This window comes from Armigeres subalbatus, chromosome 3 (genome assembly GCF_024139115.2).
Source record: "Armigeres subalbatus isolate Guangzhou_Male chromosome 3, GZ_Asu_2, whole genome shotgun sequence".
Taxonomy (NCBI): Eukaryota; Metazoa; Arthropoda; class Insecta; order Diptera; family Culicidae; genus Armigeres; species Armigeres subalbatus.
This window is the reverse complement of record NC_085141.1, coordinates 166,272,378-166,295,158: the sequence shown is the minus strand read 5'-3', so window position 1 is coordinate 166,295,158 and position 22,781 is coordinate 166,272,378. Positions and strand designations below refer to the sequence as shown.

Below are 22,781 nucleotides of genomic sequence, written 5' to 3'. Positions count from 1 at the left end.
TATTTTCTGCCTTTTTTGATCTGATATATTCCAACGGCATTACACCGACGAGCTCGGTGGTTTAGTGGCTACCGCTTCTGCCTTGTAAGCAGGAGGTCATGGGTTCAATTCCAGGCTCGTTCCTTTCCTACTTTGTATTTCTATCTTAGTTCTTCTGTGTTTCACGTTCTACCAAAACGATTCCTACTGTTATAACCTTCCACAAAACCTCCCATGGCACCTTTGAGGGGTAGTAGAGCGCTCTACATCTTTCTTAAGTAGGTGTCAAACTAACCATCCAGCATTCGCAAGGACGTGGCCAGGACAGATCTCGACTGTTGCAGGGAGCATTGCTTCCAAGAGATAGTGATTAGTCCCAAATCAATATCTGTGGTAACGGATGAAAGTGATGCTACTCTCGTACAATAGTCTTGGCTTGTACCACCTACGAATTTGTGCGAAATGCTCAATGCTAATGCTAATGCTTATTCCAAGTAACATTTTTAGTTTTATAACGCTCTTGAAGACAATTATTTGCTCTACAAGAGCGCCTTAAAACCATTATAAAATCAAAATGTTACTGGAGATGATATATTCAAACGGCATTATACCTGCATTGCCCGACGTGTCGACTCGTTTATTTGATCGTTTTTCAAGAAAAATGCTCATCAGGAAAAAGACTCAATAACGGGCCGAAACTCTGAACTGTTTACCGTGTTTCATTATTTGCAAGCAATTGAATTTTCCGGAAACCTTTTCTTCATCGCACTAATCGCAGCATGACAGTATCTTGATTTCGTTGAACATTTTTCTTAGTGTAAAGTACAGGCTCCGTCAGACGTTGCAAGCAAATCACTCGTGCGAGGGAATGATTTCTGAGAGCACTCGCAATTGCAGTCACACTTAGCAGTTTTTTACTTCGAGCAAATGTCAGATTTACTCTCATGCAAATATAAACAAAAACGAAAAACTTGTTTTTCGGCCACAAAATCTAATTTCATTCCAATTTTTGCAGTGCAACACTGTCACCTGAAAACGTTTTCACTTTTGCGAGCGAAAAATTTGCTAGTGCTGCACTAGCAAGCGCAATTCCGTTTCTGCGAGTTGAAAACTTTTAACGCTTAGCAGTCACACATTGCAAGCGAGCGTTTGCTTACGCGTTGTCATTTGTTTGCATGGAATCACTTACAGTGTAGTCAGACAGGCAAATTTTTGACAGTTGTCACTTTCTGCGAGCAAAATGCTCGTTGCGAGTGATTTGCTTGCAACGTCTGAGCGCACCTTACGTTAACATGACACATTTTCAGGAATTATAAATCAAGTAATTTCCAATCGAATTTTGCCACAACTTAACTTATTTTGAAGAATGAGAGAATTCATTTTAGGGTGCAATGTATGACAACCTTATTTTTACCTAAGAACGTTAAATATTCAGCTTGGTTAAAGCGCCAAAAATACCATCAAAGTATGTTGCCGTTAGCCTACACACTTAATTTTTTTTACCGGGGTCGGTTACCAGATTACCGAAATCTCAACAGCTGAGCTCTCGGTAGTCAGCTCGGTAAACTACATCGACAACCGAGCCCTCGGTATTGCTTCCTATCTGTTGAAGTGTCAAATTTTACCGATATGTTCTGTAAAATCCACCGAGCACTCGGTAAAATAATACCGAGCATCCCGGTAATTTCCAAGACAATTCTCGTGTCAAAAAATCAGTTTTACAGATGTCTCAGTACTTTTCTAACAGTAATTCGGTATTTTTTTACGGTACATTTGTAAAAAATATCCGAAATGTTTGTAATTTTTTTTTTCATTTCAGTCGTAATTATTAAAAACAAAACTGATGAATTAAATATATTTTTATTATTCATTTGGAATAACTCAATGCGCACATTATTTTGTTCGTTTGTACCAAGGGGGACGACCAACGCTTGCACATTTCGGGAGATATTTTTCGTGGGAAATCGCGCAAATCCCACTTTATTGAAAATAAAATCAGATTCTTTGGGAACAAAAAAGGCAAAAAACTAAAAGTATTACGGAATGTTTTCATCGTGAAAATAGGCAGTAAACAATGAGAGTAGATGCCACGTGTAGATGAAAAGCTGGAAGATCTCCGAGCGTCCTTTCTCGTCAGTTATGCCACCTCGAGGAAAATTCATCTAAGAGGAATTTGCTGAAAAAGTAATGTAAAACTAAGTTTATCCAACAAAGCTTAATTATATTACTTACAAGTTACAACACAACACCTAATTTGTTTGATTTTTTCTGCTCTGCTCAATTTCAAACACGAAAAGATTTTTAAAAAATGGCGCTATCTCGTGCATCACGCAAATCTACTATCGTAACTGAGGACTCGGTTTTAAGTGTACCGACATTAGTAAAATGATTTACAGAACACGGTTTAAAATATAGAAGTATCTATACGACAACCGGGGAGCTCGGTAGTTAACATTTTTGACATTTCTTTCTACAGAGCGATCGGTGAACAATATTACAGATGTCAGTAATTTTCCGACTGTTAGCCGAGCTTCCGGTAAAAAATATTTTTTACAGGATAAAATCAGTAAAAAAAATTACCGAGCTGCAATTATGAATTTAAGTGTGTACATAGCATGTATGAAGTGAGAAATTTATTTAATCAGGATGATATAAAGATTCTTGGTTTATATGTTTCTTGAACATCATGATGATGTGAACTTGATACATGCCCAGCCAGAACATAACGAAAAACTGGACACGATGAAAGCTTTTCCTGGATGTGATGTTTATCAATGGGCCACATGCAGTGTATATTCTGAAACCCTTAGCGGGCCGCAGGAAAAGGCTTCGAGTGCCGCACATTGGGGATCACTGCATTATAGTATTGTCCCGTTTTTATCACCCCCTGGTGAATTTTAAGGTGTTGGAAAAGGGCATGTTACAAAATAGATTCTTTTTATATTTTCAACATTTCTCGTACTTAGTTTCATAAGAGCATAGCTGCATTATTCGATTTCTCTTAATATTTTTTTCTTTCGTAATAACGCTAGTTGCGTTATATCCGTGATTGTTGCTTCTGACAGATACCATCCTTTATCATCCCGAACCAAAAAATCTACGACAATCTGCCAAAATTCATTGCATCGATAAGAAGAGAACATCGACGAAACAAATCGAGCAATTCAGTTACGTCCCTACGATCGTAAGCCGGTGATTTGAATCACCAATATAAAGCAGTGTATGCCTCACGTTAACAGTACCGATTATTAAATAATAACTTACAAAAGCCTTGACAGAGCAGCGCTAGGCTGGCTCATCTCTGAAATGATTTTTTTAAACAACTTTTTTATAAAAAAATATTTTGTTATTTGCTTTAGTATTAAGGACGATAATAGAAAGGACGTTTGCAATGTTAGAAATTTTACAGGGAGATAAAATCGGATCAAAAACCCGCAGAAATCAGAGGTAGACAAAATCGGGGAGAGACAAAATCGGTTCAACGCTGTATATATGTTGAAAGTGTATCAAATCGCTGCTTCTTTTTATCATTGGCACAACATCCCCCACTAGTGCACTGCCGCCTCGTATTGGTAAAAACTTAAATTATAAACACAATGATAAGTGAGACGTTTCACTTTTCACAGTGAGGAGTGGGAAATAAGTAGTTTGACACCTTATTTCTTATTTTTCAAATGACTTATTCGGCCAAATGACCTATTCGGACAAATGACCTTTTCGGCCAAATGTCCTCTTCGGCTTAATGTCCTATTTGACCAAGTGTCCTATTCGGCCAAATGTCCTATTCGGCCAAATGTCCATTTCTGCCAAATGTCCTATTCGGTTCTATTTGGCCAAAATGCCCTATTCGGCCAAATACCTTGTTCGGCCAAATGACTTTCGGCCATATGGGTTTCAGCCAAATTGTTTGTTCGACCTAGTGGCATTCGGCCACATGGCTTCCGGCCATATAGGTTTCGGACTGCTGCCTCGCACCCAGTATTGGTAAAAACTTAAATTACAAACACAATGATAAGTGAGACGTTTCACTTTTCACAGTGAGGAGTGGGAAATAAGTAGTTTCACACCTTATTTCTTATTTTTAAAATGACTTAGCCATGTGTTCGCCCAAATGACCTATTCGGACAAATGACCTTTTCGGCCAAATGTCCTTTTCGGCTTAATGTCCTATTCGGCCAAATGTCCTATTCGGCCAAATGTCCATTTCTGCCAAATGTCCTATTCGGTCCTATTCGGCCAAAATGCCCTATTCGGCAAAATGCCTTGTTCGGCCAAATGACTTCCGGCCATATGGGTTTCAGCCAAATTGATTGTTCGACCTAGTGGCATTCGGCCAAATGGCTTCCGGCCAAATAGGTTTCGGACAAACGATCCTTCCCCTTTATCAAATGTGGTTGCGATATGTTGCGCGGGCGAAACCACACATTGCAGGCATCTATGATATCATGCGTAGGTTTTTGATTGCATAACATTTCGCCGAGGTCTATTTCGCGGAATTCATTTTCTCGGTTGAACATTTCGCGGAATAACATTTAACTTTTCGCGGTACGACGTTCGGCGGTTTGTACCTTTTGGCCGAATGACTTTTTGCTGAATGTAACAGTTCGCGGAATATTAATAATAATACCTTAGTGTTCATTAACCATATCCACAATTAATACCTGCGAGACTTCTAAGCCAAATTACCATTTTTTCCATTCGTATAACACGAGATTAACACGTTAAAAATTGTATACCTAAAAAAGCCGAAATTTTTTTCCGATAAATTTCCTAGACAGGGCCACAAGTTGAACCCAGCCTCAGCATAGTCTTGCTTGGCAGCCACGCATCTTCCCGCACGGCTAAGGAAAGCCTCCCAGAATATGTAGAAATAGTTTTCAAAATAGCAGAAAATTAGCAGACAGGCCAGATATAATGAAGGGATTATGTCCACTCTTTACTTTGTTACGGTTGTTACGGATAGACGTTTTTATGAAAAACTCTTTATTTCTTCCTTTCGCCTTATACCGAGAAAACGTATTCAATTAAATATGGCATTATATCCTCCCTTCGTTTTGTACCGGACAGACGATATTATTTAACATTAATTGTTGCTTTCGACTGTGATTAATTATTGACGACGGTATTTTCCGATTCTTTCAGTCTTTATGAAAAGCCAAAACGGCTTTTGCGTCAACTATCCGACGTTTCGGTGTTTATTACAGCTTCTTCAGGGAAGAACAAAAAAATGCCTCCAAAGAAGGCATTATCAACACCTTTGCCTTATACTTGCCAGATGCATCCATTTAAAGAAGGCGTAACTCTTCCTTTCACCTTATATCGGGCAGACGCGTTTTTTTTTAAAGAAAGCATTATCATCTCCTTTCGCCTCATACCGGGCCGATGCATCCATTTAAAGAAGGCGTTACTTCTCCTTTCTCCTTATACCGGGCCGACGCGTTCTTTTAAAGAAGACATTATCAGCTGCTTTCACCTCATACCGGGCAGACTAGAGACGGTCGGTGACTGTGACTGTTGTAACCGTCGGTTACAAATCCTACTTGTAGCTCCACCACAAGTTCCATTTCCCGAATTCATTATCCCAATTTCGACCCAATACACCCTTTTGGAAAGTTATTCAACTATGAGCATCGCTTCATCAATGACATGGGTGGTGTGATAGAGCGTATAAATGTCAAAACTGTCAGTTGTGAGTGGCCACGCATAATCGAGCAGTTTGAGCAACGGAGCAAAACATTACCCCGCTCATTTTGAATGACGTGCAGATGGAGCGCGGGTGAAATCATGCAATAGGGTGCGGAACAATAAAATTAAACATAAAAATTGAACATTGTAATTGTTCAATGTTTATACCTAGAAAAGTATAAAAGATGGAATGTCGAATGTGAATGTTCTCTTTTTGCTGTGGATTCTTGTACGTAATAGTAGTGAGCGCGTGTAAATGTTATTTAATTTTGAGGTTAGTTTGTTAGTACCTCGTTTTAGTGGAAGTGTTATTAATTGTTTGTTTCTCTAGATTGTTATTTGTTTAGTACAAACATGCAAGTTAGTACGGATTAAAATCACCACAGTCTAAAACGGTGATTATTAGTACGGTTAGTTATTGTTAAAGTTAATAATTACTTAAAACTAATGTTAGTAAATTATTGTAGAACACGAATTAAAACCCAAGAAAAAGCAAGTGAACAAACAAAACAAACAGAAATACCAACAAGAAAAAGGTAAATGATTAGTTAAAATGTGAAAAAGTTAGAGGCTAAGTGAGAGGACGTCACAAGGGGTCTAATGTGTTGTGGTTAGGTCCAGCGGGCCTTTTTCTTTTTGTTTGTGGCCTTTCTTTGGTAGAATACTATTTCCGGAACTCCCGGACGCGCAGTGAACCAGACCCAGCAAGAAGAAGCCTGAGTGAACGTCCAATCCAGGCCGTCGTTCGGTGTCAGCGACGACGCCATCTTTCTCCGACCATCTGCCGGCCAGAGCCGGTTCAATCCCGTCGACCGTTGTGCGACGACGCCATCTTCAATCCCATCATCCTCCGGCCAAAGCCAGTGTGCCAAGACGCCATGACGAACCACAACGCGTTCCGATGGGCGGCCTGATCAACCGCCCGTCGACCTCCGTGGCCACCATCCGGCCAACCAGACCACCAAACAGCAGCTAAACCGCAAGTAACCCCCCCCCCCTCTCATGTGACGATGTGACCAAATAAACCGGTATTGTTAATTTGAATATTAGCCTCGTATGTTCAGTCAGAGGAAACCCCGGTTAAAGATATTTCCACTAAATTTCGCTTTTGCTCGTTATTCCCGGGTTCGAAAGGAACCGTCAAGCCTCGACGTCCTTGTGATTCGCAAGTGAATCAGACTTTGCATTTAGACCCCCCCCCCTTCTAGGTTTCATCGTTGGTTCATAGCCCTATTCATAATCAACCAGTGTTCGATCCAAAGTCAAAGTAAGTACTGTTCCTGCCTAGTATGTGTACCCCCTGCCGACAAGTGGCGATGTTTATGCTCAAAATCATAGAAATAACGACCCTGTAGATTCCAAACACAACGTCCCTGAGCTGGCGAGTTTCAATTGGCGCCTGACTAAACCAAAATGATTTTGAATTTTCATTTCCCCCGGTGGGGACGAGAAAAACAAAGCCCTATTTGTTTTTGGTAACTTGCTTCGTTCTCCAAACGAAGGTTCTTTTGGAACAGTTGTTTTGAAAAGTGATAAATTTCTCAGACATTTATTCCCCAAATGCGTTTCAAAGCGCAGTTTAATAAATTAGGAAACGCTTGAACAAATTTTAGGATATTTCAATTAGCGGTCCATTAAACGATAGTGTATTGCGTACTTAATTAGATTTTCATTCATTCGCGTAGAACAGCCGGATGATTATTCATTCACAATGGGAAATCTCAATAGCATATTGAGCAAACCCGATAAAAAGCTCATACGGCGCGGAACTCGACGTGAAAGTAAACCAATAGCGCGATTAAAACGATCGATATTGTCTACGGCGGTAAACAAACGCGAAATATGCGCCAAAACGGCAGCACTAATGACGATTGATCGCGGACGTTTTCTCGTTCGTTTTAGTTCCATCGACAGATCAAGTAGTTAGCTCGTTAAAAGTATTTCCGAACCCGTGTAAATTCCACGCCCGTAATCAGTGGCACCTATTTCGACTATTTCATTCGTTTACATTTATCATGTTGACAAATAACAACGCATTTACCGGACGCGACGACATTCAGACTAAGGACATTTTCCTGAAAAAAGTATGAAAACAACCTACAATGACTTTTATTTTTTTCTCCTGAAATACAGCGAGAGTATTAAAAAGTATTTTTCTCGGGTCACCACCTGAGGGTTAATCCGGATGAAACAATCCGATCAAATTTGTAGCGGACCCATCCTTTCCACAGGATGTGTGCTCTGCTGGTAATGATTCCCATCTTCTTCTAACGGGACCAGTTCGAGGAGAACTGGCGCTGCCGGCAATCCCGTCCCAAATATTCGGCGGACGATCGAAATTCCGAATCTGAAACCGAAACTGGTCATTGAAGTTTCTTCAGATCAGTCGTATTATCTCATTAATTACTCACCATTCAGATGTCCGGACGCGGATGTTGATGAATGAGGTTGAGATGCTGGAAAAAATCAAACAATTTAATTGCATACCTTTGTTTACAAAATATATTTCTCTTACCAGGTGAATACCAATTATCCTCCGCCGCGAAAAGGAAATCAATTTCTCACGGTTCCCATTTACCGCCAAATGGGAACCCGACCGAGTAGTTTTCGGTTCGCGAAACCGGTTAACCCGCGGAAAATCGTCATAACGCGAGATTGGTGTAAGATTCACTTGGGAAAAACGGAGAATCGCGAAATCGTTTTGTTTTGACTCGCGTCGAAAGGTAAACATTGGTTTATTAGTCAATGGTTTGACAGTTCCAAAGGCAGAACTGAGTTACCATGTTGTATCTTCCCTTCCTCGCATGAGTGATGAAGATTTAAGATTAGCAAAGGGCTAATGATGTGCATAAAATGCTAAAACCCGTAAATAAAATTTACTCTAATGAAAATTCAATCATTTTGGAAGGAGGGACGATGGGGTATTGTAACCGTCGGTTACAAATCCTACTTGTAGCTCCACCACAAGTTCCATTTCCCGAATTCATTATCCCAATTTCGACCCAATACACCCTTTTGGAAAGTTATTCAACTATGAGCATCGCTTCATCAATGACATGGGTGGTGTGATAGAGCGTATAAATGTCAAAACTGTCAGTTGTGAGTGGCCACGCATAATCGAGCAGTTTGAGCAACGGAGCAAAACATTACCCCGCTCATTTTGAATGACGTGCAGATGGAGCGCAGGTGAAATCATGTAATAGGGTGCGGAACTATAAAATTAAACATTAAAATTGAACATTGTACTTGTTCAATGTTTATACCTAGAAAAGTATAAAAGATGGAATGTCGAATGTGAATGTTCTCTTTTTGCTGTGGATTCTTGTACGTAATAGTAGTGCGCGCGTGTGTAAATGTTATTTAATTTTGAGGTTAGTTTGTTAGTACCTCGTTTTAGTGGAAGTGTTATTAATTGTTTGTTTCTCTAGATTGTTATTTGTTTAGTACAAACATGCAAGTTAGTACGGATTAAAATCACCACAGTCTAAAACGGTGATTATTAGTACGGTTAGTTATTGTTAAAGTTAATAATTACTTAAAACTAATGTTAGTAAATTGTTGTAGAACACGAATTAAAACCCAAGAAAAGCAAGTGAACAAACAAAACAATCAGAAATACCAACAAGAAAAAGGTAAATGATTAGTTAAAATGTGAAAAAGTTAGAGGCTAAGTGAGAGGACGTCACAAGGGGTCTAATGTGTTGTGGTTAGGTCCAGCGGGCCTTTTTCTTTTGTTTGTGGCCTTTCTTTGGCAGAATACTATTTCCGGAACTCCCGGACGCGCAGTGAACCAGACCCAGCAAGAAGAAGCCTGAGTGAACGTCCAATCCAGGCCGTCGTTCGGTGTCAGCGACGACGCCATCTTTCTCCGACCATCTGCCGGCCAGAGCCGGTTCAATCCCGTCGACCGTTGTGCGACGACGCCATCTTCAATCCCATCATCCTCCGGCCAAAGCCAGTGTGCCAAGACGCCATGACGAACCACAACGCGTTCCGATGGGCGGCCTGATCAACCGCTCGTCGACCTCCGTGGCCACCATCCGGCCAACCAGACCACCAAACAGCAGCTAAACCGCAAGTAACCCCCCCCCTCTCATGTGACGATGTGACCAAATAAACCGGTATTGTTAATTTGAATATTAGCCTCGTATGTTCAGTCAGAGGAAACCCCGGTTAATGATATTTCCACTAAATTTCGCTTTTGCTCGTTATTCCCGGGTTCGAAAGGAACCGTCAAGCCTCGACGTCCTTGTGATTCGCAAGTGAATCAGACTTTGCATTTAGACCCCCCCCCCTTCTAGGTTTCATCGTTGTTTCATAGCCCTATTCATAATCAACCAGTGTTCGATCCAAAGTCAAAGTAAGTACTGTTCCTGCCTAGTATGTGTACCCCCTGCCGACAAGTGGCGATGTTTATGCTCAAAATCATAGAAATAACGACCCTGTAGATTCCAAACCCAAAGTCCCTGAGCTGGCGAGTTTCACTGTCGGTCAGTGACTGAGTAAAACTGTATTGTCCTCTCTTTTCTTCCCACGGAAATTTTACTCAATTCCCGTCAAAAGCGGGACTACTGAGTAGTCCTGCTTTTGACGGAAATTGAGCAAAATTTTCATGGGAAGAAAAAAGATGGCAATACAATTCTGGTTTCGGGTCTGGTCCGGGTTTGAAGGAAATTTACAAATCGGGTTCGGGTTTGCAAAATGTGAATGCCCGTCCATCTCTAGGGCAGACGCATCCATTAAAAGTAGACATTATCGTTTCTCTTTGCTTTATACCGAGCAAACGTGTCCATTTCAAGAAGGCATTGTGTTCTCACTTTGCGTTATATCGACCGGATGCAGTCATTCAAAGAAATTTACCTTCTTTCATTATTTAAATCACAATTCCAAAAAAATAGCCCGCATTGCATGTATTTAAGCAGAAAGCGGTAAATATTTCAATGATTATTATTCTAACTCAGCGGTTCTCAACCTTTTTCTTGAGAGGTACCCCTTCGAACTTTTGCATGATTTAAGGTACCCCCTCTCGAAAGTAGGCTTCCAATCCTCTTGAAAACATAATTCCGAGCCCTTTTGAAGGGAAGCTTCTTTAAGCTTTTGAGTCCCTTTAGAGTAGGCTTCCGCGCCTCTTTATTAGAGGCTTCTGAGCCTCTTGTAGAGAGGCTTCCGAGCCTCTTGAAGGCGGTTTTCGAGCCACTTAAAAGGAAGCTTCCGTTGCATCTTGAAAGAACGCTTCTGAGCCTCTTGATAGTATGCTTCCAAGCCTATTGAAAGAAGAATTCTGAGCTTCTTGGAGTGAGGCTTCCGAGCCTCTTGAAAGGAGGCTGCCGAGCCTCTTGAAAGAAGACTTCCGAACTACTTGAAAGTAGACTACCGAGCCTCTTGAAAGCACGCTTACGAGCCTCATGAGAGAAGGCAACCTAACCACTTGATAGGAGGCTTCCGAACCTCTTGAAAGGAGGCTTCCGAGCCTCTCGAAAGGAGCCTTCCGATCCTCTTGGAAAAAGGCTTCAGAGCCTCTTGAAAGGAGGCTTTTGAGCCTCTTGAAAGGAGGCTTTTGAGCCTCTTGAAAGAAGGCTTCCGAGCCTCTTGAAAGAAGGCTTCCGAGCCTCTTGAGAGAAGGCTACCGAGCCTCTTGAGAGGAGGCTTCCGAGCCTCTTGAGAGGAGGCTTCCGAGCCTCTTGAGAGGAGGCTTCCGAGCCTCTTGAGAGGAGGCTTCCGAGCCTCTTGAAAGAAGGCAGCCTAACCACTTGAAAGGAGGCTTCCGAGCCTCTTGAAAGGAAGCCTTCGAGCTGCATGGAAGAAGGCTTCCGAGAGGCGTAAAAGGATGCTTCTAATCCTCTTGCAACGAAGCAACCGAGTTTTAGTGAAAAAAAAATCATTTTGTTCATTCGATGTTTTGTTCGTTTGATCTTTTGTTCCACTGCTCTTCATACATTGTGCTATTTGTGTCAATTGGGATTTATTGATCGTATTACATATTATGTACAATATAAATTTTTGAAATAGAAAATACACAATAAAACTTCATCCATGAATTTTGATTGAAATTGTAATATTTCCGCCATTACGCATTTTTGTCCGAGGTACCCCTTAGGGCCAGCGAACATGTACCCCAGGTTGAGAACCGCTGTTCTGACTGAATTCCGCCAAATGACATTCCGCGGAATGATTTTCGGTTAAAAGGTACATTTTGCGGCCAAATAGTATGGGGTCTTTCACAAATTACGTAACGCTGAAGGGGGAGGCAAAAAGTGTTACGAGGGGGAGGGTGGGTGTCCAAAATCACCAAATTTAGCGTTACGTATTTTTAGAAAGAACCATATACAAACTTTCGCCGAAAAGCATTTCGCTGAATTCATTTTCGCGGCTGAACATTTCGCGGAATAACATTTGACGGTATGTAAGTTTTCGCGGTACGACATTCGATGGATTGTACCTTTTCGTGAATACATTTTGGCGGAATGTACCATTTCGCGGAAAAAATAACAATAACTTAATTTTTTTATTTTTTTTATTTTTGTCTTTATTTTTTGTGATTTTTTATTGAGTAGTAGTAGTAAAATTCTTCTTTATTGTTTCATTTTCTGTTCTACAATTATTTTTTACATGTACAGTGCTCGGCCGGCTTGGCCCTCCAACTTCAATTTTAAATTTTTATGTTTACATTGTTATTTAAGTGTTAATATGATATATCATGACGGCCTTTAGGAGGCGCTGGTTTGTTTTTTTAAATTTGATAACCTAACTACTATGTACACTAATATTTACAATAAGAAATTTGATAACCTAGATTGGAACTAGCGCCCTAATTGGAGCCTGATCCGAATGCAAGCAACGGACCCTAAACTTTTCTTTACACTCACCAAAGCGTTCATGTAAGGTTTTATTCCGGCCAGACGGTGGACCTCGGATGTTCTTGTCCTGGGAGGGTGTTGAGGATCATCCTCAGGAATTTGTTTTGGACCCGTTGAAGTTTGAGGTGGTGGGTTTTAGCGCAGCTCTCCCAGACCGGCATGCCATATTCGATCACAGGGAGGATGATTTGCTTGTAGACAGCAAGCTTATTTTTCAGGGACAATGACGACCGGCGGTTGATCAAAGGGTACAGTAGTTTCAACAAGACGTTACACTTTGTCACCGTTTTGTCAACCTGTTGCCTGAAAATAAGCTTGCTGTCGAGGGTCAAGCCAAGGTAGCCGGCCTCATTGGCCCATTCCACGGTCGTGCCATTGAGGATGATTTTACAGTCCCCAGGCGGAACAAGTTTAGGGGATTTGGAGTGGGGGAAAATGATGACCTGGGTCTTCGCCGCGTTGATACAGATCTTCCAGCTAGTGAGGTACTCTGTCAGGGCATCCAGGCCTCGTTGGAGTTTTGCCACTAGCGCTCTGATCACTCTACCGTTGTAGACGATGGATGTGTCATCTGCGAACAGAGACAGAATGCCGCCTTCTGGAGGTTCTGGCATGTCGGAGGTGAACAGATTGAAAAGCAGGGGCCTGAGGATACTGCCCTGGGGAACGCCTGCGACGATGTTGTGCGCATTGGAACTCGCTCCGCTGATTGAGACCCGGAATGTCCTTGCCGACAGGTAATTGTTGATGATTTTCACCAGGTAGCTGGGAAGATTGTAGCGTTGTAGTTTGTACACCAGGCCATCATGCCATACATTGTCAAATGCCTTCTCGACATCGAGTAAGGCCATGGCGGATGTTTTCGAGACAAACTTGTTCCGTCTGAGGACTTTGGTAACTTGGGTCAGTTGGTGTACAGTTGACCGACCGCGTCGGAAACCAAACTGTTCCTCGAGCAAGATGTTGAGATTTTCGGCAGACTCAAGTAACCGATGATGAATAGCTTTTTCGAATAGCTTGGATAACCCTGAGAGAAGGCTGATGGGTCGATAACTTTTGGGGAGGAAGGATCCTTCCCAGGCTTCCGGATGGGGATGACTTTCGCTGACTTCCAGGACGATGGGAAGTAGCTAAGCCGGAGACACTGATTAAAGATCAGCGAGAGGTGCTCAAAGAACGGAGCACTCATGTGTTTGAGCTCGAGATTCAGGATGCTGTCGAAGCCTGGGGCCTTCATGTTCTTCGACGATTTGATATAGGCCGTCAATTCGTCAGCTGAGATCTCCAACTCCTCCGAGAAATCGTTGGGAATCAAATGGATGTTGTTAGCATGCTCGTTGACGGCTGCTTCGTGTGGACTGACGATGTTCTGCCCAAGATTGTGTGAGCTGACGAAGTGACGACCTATTTCAGCGACCTTCTCTGCAGGAGTTATCAAGCGATCCTTAGAGCCATTATTGTCTAGTGGGATCAAAGGTGGAATGGGCCGAGGCTTGGATTTTAGAATTTTGGTCATTTTCCAGAACGGCTTAGCATAATCTGGGAGAGTGCGGATCTTATTCGAGAAGTCGTTATTTTTGAGGTCCACCATTCTGGCCTTGATAATTTTGTGATTCGATTGCAGCGTGCCTTAAGCTCAGGCAGTCCAGTACGCTGAAACTGCCTGCGAGTGACATTCCGCAATCGAATCAAATCTTTGGTGAGTGTATCGATGTTTAAGGAGTTGCTTACCTGCCGAGCCGTCGGTACGTGTTGCTCTCGGGCCGCCGTGATCGCCTCCTCGATAGCGCACAGCTGGCGGTCGATACTTTCCGGCGTCTCCGGACACACCTCGTAGTCGACGGTGTTATCGACGCACTGCTGGAAACGCTGCCAGTTCACTCGGTGGTAGTTCCGCCGTAACTGCTGGTGCCGATTGACCGAGGAGCCCAGTTCCGCCACCACCGGATAGTGATCCGAACTGAGCTCCTGGTATACAACCGGCTGCGAGACGTGGTCACTCAGGTTTGTTACGTAGAGGTCGAGCGTTGCGTGGGCACCGGACCGACTCAGCCGAGTGGGGAATCCGGGCTCAGGATCGTGTAGTGGCCTTCCTCCATGTCGTTGCTCCAGATGGTGCCGTTTCGATTGCCGCGACTGTTGCCCCAGGCTTGATGTTTGGCATTCAAGTCGCCGGCAATGATATACTGGCCTTGCCTCCGCGTCAGCTTGACGATGTCCCTCCGAAGGGCAGCCGATGATCCATCGCCGGCTTTGGCCTGCGTTGGACAGTACGCCGCGATGAGCGCGATTGTGCCGACCGAAGTGGTGATTTCGACACCGATGGCCTCGATGACATTGAGCTGGAAGCTTGGAAGCAGACGACAGTTGATGTTGTAGCGAAGAGCGATGGCCACACCACCTCCTGGTCGGCCGGTCGAGTCGCACGATGCGGAAGTCCGGGATGTTGACGTTCACCTCCGGTTTTAGGTGCGTTTCGGTGATGAACGCCACGTCTATTTCCTTCTCCTCAAGGAAATCCTTCAGCTCGATTGATTTGCTCTTTAGCGAGCAAGCGTTCCAGTTGACCAGGCCCACCCTAGCAGCCATTTTCAATGATGAACATGCCAAGTGTGAAGACCTGGTCGAATCGGGTTTTGCAGCCGCGCAGTCGAGTGGCGAGCTGCGCGAAGATCGGCATCAGTTGCTCCGGAGTGTACAGCGGGGCAGATTCTTCCGGTGGGACGGCTTCGTTCTCCGACTGCCGACGGAACCCAGGAGGAGGAAGCGGGGGCCATTCGCTGGTGGATGGTGCCGACGATGCTGGAGCTTGGACCGATGCAGCTGCCGCTGCCAGTCGCTTGTGCGGCTGTAGCGGTGGGAGTATTGGAATCACACGACGGGGAGCCGGGATGACTGGAAAGTTCACCTCGTTGATTACAGGAACACGGTTCTTCTTCGGAATGGTCCTGGTGGAAGCCTTCTTCCGGATTTCCAGGAACTCGGCTCGCTTTGGGCAGCCCTTTGTGGTGGCTCGATGTTTGTCGCCACAGTTGGCGCACTTGGGATCGGCCACCTCCATTTTGTCGCACTCGTCCGTCGGATGGGGTTCGCCACACTTGTTGCAGCGCGGCTTCATGCGGCAGTTCCTGGTGCCGTGCCCGAAATTGAAGCAGTTGGTGCATTGCGTGACATCGCGGTGCACTGGCCGATATCGCTCCCAGTCAACGACGGTGTAATTTATAACGCCAACCAGCTTCAGGTCCTTCCAGGTAGTGGAGCCGTGCTCCAGATGGATCAGGTAAAGCTGGTCGCGATATTTCCTCGCCTTGTCGTGACGAGCGATCTTGTGGACGGCTACTGGCTTCAGTCCGCAACTTTCAAGCTCTGCTTGGAGCTCTTCCTCCTTCATGTCGTGAAGTCCTCGCAGCAAAGCCTTGAGCGGCTTCGTGCCGGGGTGGTCATGAGTGTAGTACTCATACTTGTGGACCTCGAGGAACTCCACGACGGATTGATGATGGTCCCTGTTGGCCGGCATCACTTTCACGCCCTCGCTGCAGAGCCGAAAAGTACATTTCAGCCCCTTAGCGATCAGCTGGCGAATTTTGGGCGTAAATCCGGCGGATCGCCCTTCACAAACACGGGCGGGCACTTCTCCTTCCGCTCCGGTTGCACCTGCGGCAGCTGCGATTGCTGCTTCTTCCTCTTTTTCAGCGGATTGCCGGCGTCATCAAGCGGCAACGGCGAAAACACGTTGCTCTGCAAAGCTGCTTGGAGGGTTACCTGCGCCTCCAAGAGCAGTGCGCTTAGGCACTTTTCCAGCGACCGAATCGGCCACCGAGTCTCCCATGACGGGTCCGGGAGAAAATAACGCCAACGCGACAGGCGAAAACGTAAACAGCGAAAGAACGAGAAAAAACACTTCGAAAAAATGCACGAGCAAAAAACACGTCCGTACGTGTTGCTGTCTCGAACTGATCTGAGATGCTGCTGTGAATTCATTTTCGCGGCTGAACATTTCGCGGAATAACATTTGACGGTATGTAAGTTTTCGCGGTACGACATTCGATGGATTGTACCTTTTCGTGAATACATTTTGGCGGAATGTACCATTTCGCGGAAAAAATAACAATAACTTAATTTTTTTATTTTTTTTATTTTTGTCTTTATTTTTTGTGATTTTTTATTGAGTAATAAGTTCTTAGTAGTTTATTTAACCTCGAAAATAAAAGTCAAATTGCCACTGTTTTGCATTTGTATAGCACGAGATTAACTCGGAAACGAACATCATCTTTGCAGGGTTGCTGTTCGGCATTTTAGCAACACGCCCTGCCCATCGTACCCTTCCGACTTCAGCTACCTTCTGGATACTGGGTTCGCCGTAGAGTTGTCGAGCTCGTGGTTCATCCTTCACCGCCACACACCGTCTTCTTGCACACCGCCAACGATAGTCCTAAGCACCCATTTCTTGAATACTCCGAGTGCTTGCAAGTCCTTCTCGAGCATGGTCCAAGTTTCATGTCCGTAGAGGACTACCGGTCTTATGAACATTTTGTACATGACACATTTAGTGCGGGTGTTAATCTTTTTTGACGCTACCATTTAAAGAAGGTATTACCCATTCCTTCGCCTTATGTCGAGCAGACACGTTCTTTTAAAAGGCATTATGAACTGCCTTCGCCTTATACCGGCCAGACGCATCCATTTAAAAAGGCATTACCGGTCCCTTCGCCTTATATCGGGCACACGCTTTCTTTTAAAGAAGGCATTATCAACGACTTTCGCCGTATACCGGGCTGACGCATCCATTCAAAGTAGGCACTATCTTTCCTCTTTGCTTTATACCGGGCAGATGTGTTAATTCATAGAAGGGACTACAGCCTTTCTTTTCTTCATACCGAGCAAAAGTTTTCATTTCAAGAAGGCATTCCTTCATCACTTTGCCCTATACTGATCGGATGGGGTCCTTTACATGAAGCATTACATTCTTTGATTGCTTTAAATCAAAATACAAAAGAACTTAGACAGGATTGCATGGCATTAAGCAGAATTCAGTTAACATTTCAATGATAATAATTCTAATTGAACTGCCGTGAATCGCATATCTATCACATCTTTGCTGGGTTTCCTATTCATATGGGACAAACATACGATTCCCGGCAGTGAATTCCGCCAAATGGCATTTCGCGGAATGACTTTCGGTGAAAAGGTACATTCCGCGAAATGTCTTTCGGAAAAAAGTGCATTCCAGGAAATGCGTTTCGGAGATTTGGTACATTCCGCGGAATGTCGAAAAAAAGTCCGCGATATGTTTTTCGACGAATTAGTATACAACCTATGTTTTTCATGGAAGTCAATGAATTCCAAATCCACAGCAATTCTGGAGCTTAGTATATAAATTTTAAATATTTATTAAGAATCTTTGATGTTAAAAAAATCTTAGGTTTCTGAAAAGAATATTCAGTTCGAAAAAACACACATTTTGAAGTGCACCTCCAGGCGAAATTTACTGGCACTGCCAATGGACTATCCAGGTGCTGTCGGAAGCGCATTTGCATGTGTGACTAAGAGTGATGAATCCGAACACGCGCGGGCAGCATTTGTGTGCTCGTTCGGTAATAAATAATTAATTATGCAGAACTCGATCAATGAGCAGCGCCGTAATTGAAATTTTAATCAATGTTTCCAGCCACAAATTCTCCCACATTTTAATTTATGTTCCTTCGTTTCTTTTCTTCATCTCTTCCAGGATCGGCACATGGTGTTCGATTCAATAGTGCGTCCATAAATTCCGTCACCATTTCGTCGACAGTGGTGAAACGAAGGCCAGCGCCGCAAATCACGGTAGCGAGCGCCCCACAAGTCCTATCGCCGAAGCGACTGTGCACGACTCCGCTGGCCGGTGGAGCGACGATTCCGGCCTTAGGTACTTGCCTGGTTTCTGCCCATCCACCGGCTGCTGCCGCCGCCGCAGCTGCCGCAGCCCTGTTGCAACACCATCAAGCCCAGGCGGCCCAGTTTCAGCAACAACAGCAGCAGCATCAACAGGCTCGACTACAAAATCAGCTGCTAGAGTCGGCAGGCGTAACCGTTCCAACATCCGTGCATCAGCAGCAGCTAGTGTCAGTTCCGCTAGCTATTAGCACCAATAGTCCGCAACCAATGTTTACATCTCCGATCGTTGCACAGTCAAACCCGGCTGTCAGTACACAGTCCATCAACGGATCACTGAACGTGAACGCGGCCAACAATAACCACAATCTCGGACAGACACCGAACAGCCTCAGCAGCGCGACAAAAATGGAAAACTCGATGGGACAGATGACACCGATGGCCCCGCTAGCCCTCTCACAGAGCATGGATTCGGTCAACACCGCCAGCAATGAAGAAGAGGTAAGTGTGAACTTATTACTTACTTAGAAAACTTTTGTTTGATCGTTCATTGTTTGAAATTAATCATCTTAACGCTTAGTTGATGGTCAAAATAAGAACATGTACTCGAATTTCATGAAATATGAACTAAACCTCATTTTGTCACATTTCAATGTGCAGTGTTACGTAATGCTAAAACCCATCATACTTTGTTCAATATTGAAATTTAATTTCTTCCATGCCATCGTTCAAAGTTGTTAATATTCTATCAAATATGTACGAACAAGTAATGACACTTCGCACAGAAGCCAAACACCCATAATCCTCCGAATTTTTGCTCGAGCTCAAACTATTCGGTATATTGCTTGTTCTTGTCGGAGGATTATCTCACATCCAATCTAAATTAATTTCCGCAATCAATATGCAGATCCCACATGCAGTGTCAGTGCCGACGTGTGACAGTAGCGCAAAAGGCCTTCCATCGACCGACCGCTCCGGCACTGTATTTAGTACCAACGGCATCCATCCATAATGCTGGTTGGTTGAAGCCCAGTGTCTGTGTATCGCCGAATCGATATTAATTACAGACACTAAGTAACGTATTCAATATATTGGTCCGGCAGGGATTAGTGGCTGGCCGGTGTTATTCCCACTCAGTGACAGAAGCAGACGACATTGAACGATGCGGCGTGATGGTTACTGGCGAACTAAATAGCCGGGTAGGTCGCTTTTCTAGCGGCTACCGAATGCCACTGAGCGCGTCACCAGACAGCCGCATGTACCAATAATCATTGCGCCGAAATAAATATTTCACTTCCAATTGGCAAATATTATTAAATCTGGGGGAAAATAAATTCGCAACGAAGGGAATGCTTTGATTCTGTACACAGCCACTGTGGTTCAAAGATGGACAAAATATCAAGATGCAATGTTGTCCGTAATTAAGCTAAATTTTACTTACTCAAATTTTACCGTCTAATGGCAGACACGCTGGTACTATTCCATTTGATTATACCCTTTTGTAACTTAAGAGATACGTATTTCGACCTCAACAACAAGGTTCGCTTCTAGTTCCTTGTACTTGACGCGGCACTGAAGACGACTTTACTGTTGGGGTCGAAATACACATCTGTTAATTTATAAAAGCGATTATTGTTAGAAGTCCATGAGATCCTAAATGTTGTATACAAATCTATTCAGTTCGACGAATTGAGAGTCTGTGTGTGCAAAAAAACTTATTCTATGGCATTTATTTTCAACCGACTTGCTTGCAACAAGTAGCAATCGACGGATAATCCGGCTCCGATTATTCCCTATTGAGAATCGTATGGATTTGCCAAACATCATCTCAATTCGTCAACCACCACCTCAAATATTTTAAAAGGAGTTTGAAGTTTTGAACATTTTTTCTCTTGTTTGAACAACTGTGAGGCGTTTGGCGTGAGGAGTGGTGACAACTACCAGAGTAGTAAAAATGCTTTCACTACTTACCGTACCGTGGTTCCTCCCCGATCCTTTCCACTTTGTCTTGTGCTAAGTCTCTGCTTCGCCTAGTATCGACTCCGACACATTAGTGATTTATATTTCACAATCAGCTATAAAATTGAAAAATTATTTTATTTCTCATATATTTAGAAAATGAGCAAAGCAGTTTAGTTTCAATAATATTGGTGTCTATATTTGCCACTTCTACTGCAAAAATTAATTGAATCTAACAGACAGTTCACGGCTTGGTTGGCTTGGTCCCCTGCTACTGCAGTCCCCGCCCGTGACTAGGTTATCGAATGGCAGAGCAATTCTTTGAATCAGTGTTTTCCAATCTTCAATTTCTGATTTGCAGTTCGATGCACAAATGGATGTTTGTTTTATAGTGGCATTTGAAGAGACATTTTTTGTTGGGGTATAAATTCTTTGCGCCATTTGCATGAACAAGACTATTCTCTTCTTCTTCTACTTCTTCATTGACATTACATCACCCATTGGTATATTGCCGCCTCGCAGCTTAGTGTTCATATGGCACTTGCACAGTTATTAACTGCGAGATTTCTAAGCCCAGTTACCATTTTTGCATACGTATATCATGAGGCTAACAAGATGATACTTTTATGCCCAGGGAAGTCGAGACAATTTCCAAACCGAAAATTGCCTAGACCGGCACCGGGAATCGAACCCAGCCACCCTCAGCATGGTCTTGCTTTGTAGTCGCTCATCTTACCGCACGGCTAAGAAGGGCCATTCTCATCAATCATGAAATCATCAGAATAAAAGTTAGTAAACTACTGGTTCAATAGTACTGGCTATGCTCATAGAGATGACTTTTCCCAAAGCCTTAAGTGTCATGTGAAGAAGTGCAATTTGAGAATAGCTCCACAGTATAAAATCTTTTTTTTTTGTCGGAACGGATCGTATAATCAATACAGTTGTTTCATTTTCTTCGTTTTAAACACAATCACTTAGTGAAGTATTACCATGATTTATCAATGTCAATGACTCATAAACATATTTTTATAGTGTCTGCCTCAATGTACACTAACGGTATACCTACTCGATATTTCACGACACATCCAGTAGTGGACGCGTCAAGTTTAAACCAATAGTCGTCACCACCATCGAGCAGAAAAGTGCACTCTAATTATACGGACCGTACACGGCCCAGCCAGGCCGGCAACGAGCGATGTTCCGTCCACAAACCTGTCACTGACAATAACACACCTAGCACCAGCATATGCATCTTCTCGATGATGGGTGATATTTGATCTTGCACTTTCATCCCTTCCGTTCTGCAGCCACCTCGCAAATCTCCGCAGAACTCTCAATCACTCGTCGAGCTGTTGCGAGCGGCCAAAATATGATTTACACGGTGCCATACTTTGATGGTAGGTACCATATCTAGAAATATTTTTATTGGGAATGCAACTGAAAAGTCTGTGAGAAGAACGTCATCCATGACTATATAGGATGGATGACCACTGTCCGGCGCAGCAGAATTGGCTGGTGGTAATTGATATGAACTCGGAGGTCACGGGTAATTCAATCAATTTGGTTCTTTTTGATGCCAGTGCCACACATATGGAATGGAGGATTTCTTCCGCTTGAATGATTAAAATTGACTTGGTTAGGTTGGTTGGATGACTTGACAATGTTAGAAAGTGGGAAAAACAAATAATTTTAATAATTATCAATCTATTTCTTCATCATTGTGTTTTGTGATCATTCTTGAGATTACATTTTGAGAATGGTTTTACTAGTGGAGTATCAGGTTATTTATTTCCCTTGTATAAATCAGTCTGTATCAAATACTATGCTTTAAAATACCAACTTTACCTAACATGATACTACGCAGAAACAAACGTAGGTTTCGATAAAAAAAAGTGTTAGCGATACCACAAAAACATAAAATTACCGATCGCAGCGCTTAAAAAAATGTTCAGTGGCGATCACAGTGAGCCCAAAATTATTGACACGGTAGCACCAGGGTTTTCTTTCGTTTCTAATCAATTTAGACGTTTACTGGCCTTGTTGTTTTCTAATTGAAAGAGACAAAGCAGTCCGTGCAGTGCCCTATTCTATTTAGTCAGCCGAACGTTGATGAAACTTGTCCATGTTTTAACAAAAAACGAGCCTCTATTTCTTGAAAAAGGTTTAGTTGTAAAGGCAAACTCGTTTCCATTACTTTTACAGGCTACCAATGCTGAAAGAAATTCCTGAAGTTGTATTTTTTGAAAACTGGAAACATGATGGATGAAATGGAAATCACTTCCGTTCGCGTACAAGGCACACTAGGACCTTTCTTCAAACTGAAGCTTTGGGATACCCATTAATGGGTACTTCCACACTATTTTTAAAGAAAAGTGGCATAACTCATTTAATGGGTAAAATGCGTTTACTCATTAATGAGTATATGCAATG

The 22,781-nt window shown here is 43.2% G+C and overlaps 1 protein-coding gene and 3 long non-coding RNA genes across 10 annotated transcripts in view; 3 read left to right on the top strand and 1 right to left on the bottom strand.

Annotated features, from left to right (window-relative positions):
• Positions 1 to 22,781, top strand: part of LOC134220438 (protein couch potato) — a 549,209-nt gene that overhangs the window by 196,821 nt on the left and 329,607 nt on the right. For all 5 annotated transcript variants that reach the window (XR_009981901.1, XR_009981899.1, XR_009981900.1 and 2 more), the window contains exon 2: positions 18,250 to 18,893. Coding sequence is in view for 1 of the 5 variants with exons in the window: in XM_062699497.1 (XP_062555481.1) it covers positions 18,250 to 18,893 (644 nt within the window). In the remaining 4 variants the exon portion in view is untranslated. The remainder of the gene's footprint in view (positions 1 to 18,249; positions 18,894 to 22,781) is intronic.
• LOC134227809 (uncharacterized) lies at positions 5,680 to 9,244 on the top strand. 3 transcript variants are annotated; one of them, XR_009983770.1, is made up of 5 exons: positions 5,696 to 6,074; positions 6,132 to 6,200; positions 6,280 to 6,647; positions 9,109 to 9,171; positions 9,229 to 9,244. It is a non-coding gene; the product is annotated as an uncharacterized LOC134227809 (long non-coding RNA). The 3 variants fall into 3 exon arrangements; XR_009983769.1 differs by lacking the exons at positions 9,109 to 9,171; positions 9,229 to 9,244 and having other exon boundaries at positions 5,911 to 5,938; positions 5,996 to 6,074; positions 6,280 to 6,531; XR_009983768.1 differs by lacking the exons at positions 9,109 to 9,171; positions 9,229 to 9,244 and having other exon boundaries at positions 5,680 to 6,074; positions 6,280 to 6,531.
• Positions 6,808 to 8,829, bottom strand: LOC134227810 (uncharacterized). Its single transcript, XR_009983771.1, has 3 exons — positions 8,180 to 8,829; positions 8,076 to 8,120; positions 6,808 to 8,011 (listed from the first exon to the last, which is right to left on the bottom strand). It is a non-coding gene; the product is annotated as an uncharacterized LOC134227810 (long non-coding RNA).
• LOC134227811 (uncharacterized) lies at positions 9,251 to 9,626 on the top strand. The gene is made up of 2 exons (XR_009983772.1): positions 9,251 to 9,296; positions 9,376 to 9,626. It is a non-coding gene; the product is annotated as an uncharacterized LOC134227811 (long non-coding RNA).